General features: G+C 39.5%; 2 protein-coding genes across 2 annotated transcripts; one reads left to right on the forward strand and one right to left on the reverse strand.

Moving 5' to 3' along the window:
* Window positions 1-1,989: 1,989 nt before the first annotated feature.
* On the forward strand, window positions 1,990-3,137 carry LOC126902173 (uncharacterized). Its single transcript, XM_050679200.1, has 2 exons — window positions 1,990-2,383; window positions 2,542-3,137. Exons 1-2 carry the CDS (start codon window positions 1,990-1,992, stop codon window positions 3,135-3,137), a joined length of 990 nt encoding a protein of 329 aa, XP_050535157.1.
* Window positions 3,138-3,817: 680 nt separating this feature from the next.
* Window positions 3,818-4,988, reverse strand: LOC126900940 (uncharacterized). The gene is made up of 2 exons (XM_050676978.1): window positions 4,045-4,988; window positions 3,818-3,940 (listed from the first exon to the last, which is right to left on the reverse strand). The coding sequence occupies exons 1-2, from the start codon at window positions 4,735-4,737 to the stop codon at window positions 3,830-3,832; spliced, it is 804 nt and encodes a 267-aa protein (XP_050532935.1). The 5' UTR covers window positions 4,738-4,988; the 3' UTR covers window positions 3,818-3,829.
* Window positions 4,989-5,636: the final 648 nt, after the last annotated feature.

Genomic DNA, 5,636 nt, shown 5'->3' on the forward strand with positions numbered 1-5,636 from the left:
TATGCGGCAAGAACAAGCCTATTTNCAAGCGTTGGAGCAACACAAGTTGATATGCGGCAAGAACAAGCCTATTTTACCCGTTATGCCGGCGGAGGGCAGTAAGGTCGAATTTGACGCGTGGGTAAAGACGCAACGGTTACCGTTCGTCATCTACGCCGATTTTGAGGCCTTACTGGAGAAAACAGACGATCGTATGGGTGCATACACCAGGACTGTGCACACCCACCATCCCATGAGCTACGGGTTCATGGTGAAAACATCGGACGATGTGCCCTCCCAGCTCCTCAAATGCTATGGTATACCACAATCACCGGTGATATACCGTGGGTCCGAGGATCGCGAAGAGGTCGCCAAGGCATTTGTGATGGCTGTAACTGAAGTGACGCGCAACATTTCTAAATTGTTGCGCAAAACCAACGTCCCCATCCGAGTGTCTGTCGATGATGTGCGCAGGTACGGGGAGAAAGTGGTATGCAANGGCACGGGGAGAAAGTGGTATGCGACTTGTGCCGCACGGCATTCCAGGATTCCAACCCCAAAGTCGCAGACCACTGCCATCTATCGGGCCGATTCAGACAGACGTTGTGCAATGCGAGTAACCTAAAAGTGAAGACAGTCAATTTTGTGCCGTGCTTCTTGCACAATCTTTCGGGTTACGACGCGCATTTCATCGTCACTGAATTGGGGTACGACGACCAAAGGATTTCGGTCATACCGAATTCCGAGGAGAAGTATATTTCGGTCACGAAACACGTGACCAATAACTTCTCCATACGGTTTGTCGACACCTTCCGGTTCATGGCCTCCTCCCTGTCCACTTTGGCCGGTAACCTAATGACGCCCGACTTCGTTAAATTCCGGGAGACGGCCAAGATGTTCCGCCCGGAAGACATGCCGTTGGTGACGCATAAGGGCGTATACCCCTACGAGTACACTGATATTTGGTCTAAATTGGACGAAACGGAAATACCACCTCAGGACGCTTTCTATAGTCAGTTGAGTGAGTCTAATATTGATGACGACGACTATAGACATACCACGGAGGTGTGGAACTGTTTCGACTGCTCAACCCTCGGTGAGTACAGCGACCTATATCTTAAGATCGACGTGTTGTTGTTGGCTGATGTGTTTAAGAACTTCCGCGACATCTGTATTTCAACATACAATTTGGACCCGGCGCACTATTACACCGCGCTTGGTTTTAGCTTCGATTGTATGTTGAAGTACACTGGGATGAAGCTGGAACTCTTGAACGACTACGACATGCTACTGATGGTAGAACAGGGCATTCGTGGTGGGCTAGTGCAGGCCGTCAAGCACTATGCAAAGGCCAACAATTCTAAGACACCCGATTACGATCCGTCAAAACCAGAATCATGGATCGTGTACCAAGACTGTAAGTAATCTATACGTGCATATATAAACGCGCAATAATTGAGCGGTGGTTTAATAACGTTTAATGTATACAGGCAATAACCTTTATGGGTGGGTTATGAGTTTATGAGCCATGCCATACGGTGGCTTCCGGTGGTATAAAAGAGCAGACCCTCTGGCTGACGTNGTATAAAGGAGCAGACCCTCTGGCTGACCTCCAATCGTTGTCGGACACTGGTAATACGGGGCGTATATATGAAGTGGACGTATCGTATCCACAAGAGCTGCATGACGAGCACAACGACTTGCCGTTCTTGCCTGTCAACGATGTACCGCCGGGTTCCAAAGAGACCAAACTCATGGCCACTTTGAAACCCAAACAGCGGTACGTCGTACACTATGCCAACTAAAAACAGGCAATCGCACACGGACTGCAAGTCGATAAAGTATGTATAATTAACCTATAAACTATAAGCAATGATACTAATATTAATATTTGTACTGCAGGTGCACCACGTTTTAGAGTTTCAATGAAGTGCTTGGTTGAAATCATACATCGNTTTAGAGTTTCAACAAAGTGCTTGGTTGAAACCATACATTGAGTTGAACACTGAAATGCGGAAAAAGGCGGCAAATGCTTTTGAAATAGCATTTTTCAAACTAATGAATAATGCCGTCTTTGGTAAGTTAGGGAAAACAATGGAGAACATGCGGAAACGGATCCGCATTGAGCTAATCTCCAGTCCGAANAAACGCATCCGTATTGAGCTAATCTCCAGTCCCGAACGTCTAAGCAAGCTCGTAAACCAACCAACCTTCAACGACTGTATCAAATACGGTGAAAGGTTGTGCGCCGTCATAATGGACACAAAGATGGTCAAGTTTATCAAACCAATATACGTCGGTTTAGCAGTGCTTGACATTAGCAAGACGCTAATGTACAAGTACTTCTACGACGTATTGAAACCACATTATGGCAGTGCAATCGAATTGGTTTACATGGATACTGGTGAGTACAACCGTACAAAATAGAAATATTTTAAAATTGAGAAATTATTTAGTAGAAATTATTTAGTAGAAATATTTTTTATTATATTTATGTNACTGGTGAGTACAACCGTACAGTAGAAATATTTTTTATATTTATATATTTTTAATTTTTCTCAGACTCCTTCATATACCTGCTCAGAGTAGGCGACTTCTACCAGGATTTAGCTGGTAGCCCCGATTTACTGGTGCACGTGGACGCATCTAGCCTGCCCAAGGATCACCCTTGCTACTCCACCGATAGAAAGAAGATGCCCGGCTTGTTTTCAGACGAGACCAGTGGCCTCACTCTCTTTGAGATCGCTGCACTTCGATCAAAGTGCTACGCATTTGACATGGAAGGCAGCGAACTCATAAAGTCTAAGGGGATCCGCGGGCACGTCGTCCGGAACCATCTGTCTTTGGACGATTACAAACGGTGTTTGTTCAAAGACGATGGTGTTGGTGACGATACGTCAAAACGAGCATTGGCTAGAGAGAATGCCCATGCGGTCATCGGAGTGATACGTGGTGGTGACTCTCCACCGACATTATCGTTACCCTACACACCGTACCGACAGAACGTGTCAATCCGTTCATTTGAGCACGAGGTACACACTTTACGTACAACCAAGTTGGCACTTAACCGTTTCGATGATAAGCGCTACATGCTCGACAACAGAATCGACACGTTGGCCCACGGGCATTATGCTATACCATCACCGGAAGACCTATAATTTTTAAGTTATTATCATTGTGAAAAAAAAAAAATATCGTCAAGAATTGAAAACATTTTTTTTAATGTAACATAATGTAGTAAGAAATTGTATTTTTTCTAAAAAAATATATGTATATGCGTGTATATATCTGTAAAATATATATATATATATACTACAACGTTTTTTCTCTCCTGTACAGTACAATAGTTGTACGTGTAAGTATGCCATAGTATTTAAGCTACAGTTACATAATGGGATGTCACATTTTAATGGTAAGGTATAAAGTATTATCCATCAAAACTCTAAGAATACCCTACGGTATTTTACATGCATATGATATCATACAGCTAGGTTTTTGAACATGTTTTAACTTTTCTGAAGAATTAAGAAGAAGAAAAATGATTTGAGTTTTATAGAAACATAGTTTTTTTATATGATGTTATTAGAGAAATAAAATCCTAGATAATAATCATTATTTTAAATATTATTCTTTAAACGTATTTATAGTTTTTGTATCCATAATAATTTTAATTACAAATTACGTTAAAAATGAGATTTTCATTATGTCTCAGTATATAATAATAACAGCACTATTTTATCAATGCAACATACGTTTATTTTAAACAATTTTTTTATAAATTATATACATGTTTTAGATACTTGTCGTTTTACGACGGATAGCTATTACTAACAACTACTGTTCGTATTTCTTAGTTGTTTGTACTTGATGGTATGATTGTTTCCGACTGAATATTTGCATCTGTTGTATCATCAGCCAGCGATCCAAAAAATGTCGAGCGTACGTTTTCTCCGTTAGAAGACTGAAAAAAAATGATATATATTTATTTAATACGTTCTAATCAATAAGAAAAAAAAAAATGTAACTCACCATTTCTATAGTATNAAAAAAAAAAATGTAATTCACCATTTCTTTAGTATATTCTTCCAGCATCGTCCACCGTTGTTCCAACTGCTGGCTCGCAAATTGTTTTATTTGGCTTATGTAGCTCAGATCGCTATTGGGTAAACTATTTCTAATCGTATAATCCGAAACCGCATTGATCAACATACATTTGTTTTCCACATTTACTTCATACTGAGATTTCATATATTGAGCCATCTGTTCCAACTGTTGTAGAACCAATGGTTGAATTACAGTCATCTTTTGATTGATAGTCTCAAAGATACAACATTCCAAAGCGCTGAGTTTTAAAATGTCTGATTGGGTGAGTAACACTCGGCATTCATCTTGTGCTTGTGATTCAAAGACTAGCGAAGACTCTCCTTGAAACGTAGTCTTTGAGAGTGTAACGTATTCATCCTTGAGTAAAATAATCCTTTGTCTTGATACCGGGTCGAGAATTAGCGACAGAATATTACCCATCAACGTATAAATCCATTGTAGGAAATCTATCGTTATAAGTATGTAACGGGTTGACGATAGTAAACGAATAGTTATGTTAAATCGATCTTTTGGATCCAATCCTATCTGAATGATTTTACGAGGATTGAAATTCAAAACGTAATCAGTGCAATCGATTAATTCACTGTGAGGTTGGGGTTTAAAAAATGTTTGTTTGTTATAGAATTTGGCAATTGTAGCGAGAGAACCAGCCATTCTTAAAGTATACAAATATCGACTTAACACATTACCAACAAGTTAAAGTAACGTCTGTTTATATAAAAATCTTATAACGATTATAGCGCTATGCTTACACCACGGTGAAGTTATTAACTAATTTAAACCCAATAGCAATTAATAGTCTAATTTTCGCCGATAGATATGATACAAACAGTTGTAAACACAAGCAGACGGGGTTCAAACAGGATGAACAGAGATTTGAACGCGTTCAGACAGGTTTTAACATGTTCAGACTTGTTTAATCGAGATTATAAGAATCCAGGATACACTGTTCGGTAAACCGACACAGTGTCCCTACTACTTTTATAAACAGCCTACTACATACAATACATAGTACAACCTGCTACAATTATTATAGATTATACTAAATTTGCTATTTAATGTGTAAAACTCTTCTTTGTACTGCTTAGTACTACAGACTTATATTTAATATTCATTATACACAAAGGCATAAAGTGTAGATAAATACGACAAAATTGTATAAAATAAAAAATAGTATATTTTATTGAATTTTAAATCTTACAAGTTTATGATAATAAGTTTTTTTTATTTTATATAAATAAGTTTAAAAAACAAGGCAAAATATTAACAAATTACTTAACACGGCACCGCCTTTTGCTCTAGGCTGGCGCTCACCCGTGTCTCTCTCGATATCAGCCGTCCAGCTATTAATATGACAATTGGTTGTCATCGGTTATCTCCCCGCCCTTGACACTGAGATAAGGCCGCCGCCGAATATGGATTACTGATATTGCGTTCTGTTCCGTTTTCGACGTATACCACATTTGGTGTGTTTTCCGGTTGCGTTTCCGACGGATACCTTAACTGGTCGTTGTGCTTTTACTGTGCGGAACTGTTATTTTTGTTGTCAGTGT

Source organism: Daktulosphaira vitifoliae, unplaced genomic scaffold (assembly GCF_025091365.1).
Source record: "Daktulosphaira vitifoliae isolate Bord-2020 unplaced genomic scaffold, ASM2509136v1 Scaffold_3, whole genome shotgun sequence".
In the NCBI taxonomy this organism is placed as follows: domain Eukaryota; kingdom Metazoa; phylum Arthropoda; class Insecta; order Hemiptera; family Phylloxeridae; genus Daktulosphaira; species Daktulosphaira vitifoliae.

What these genes read in the sequence shown, in the direction of transcription:
- LOC126900940 (XM_050676978.1), bottom strand. Translation starts at nt 4,737, where the DNA reads ATGGCTGGTTCTCTCGCTACAATTGCCAAATTCTATAACAAACAAACA. An exon ending in AAGAATATACTAAAGAAATG is followed by an intron (nt 3,941 to 4,044) that starts GTGAATTACATT and finishes ATTTTTTTTCAG; the next exon opens with TCTTCTAACGGAGAAAACGT.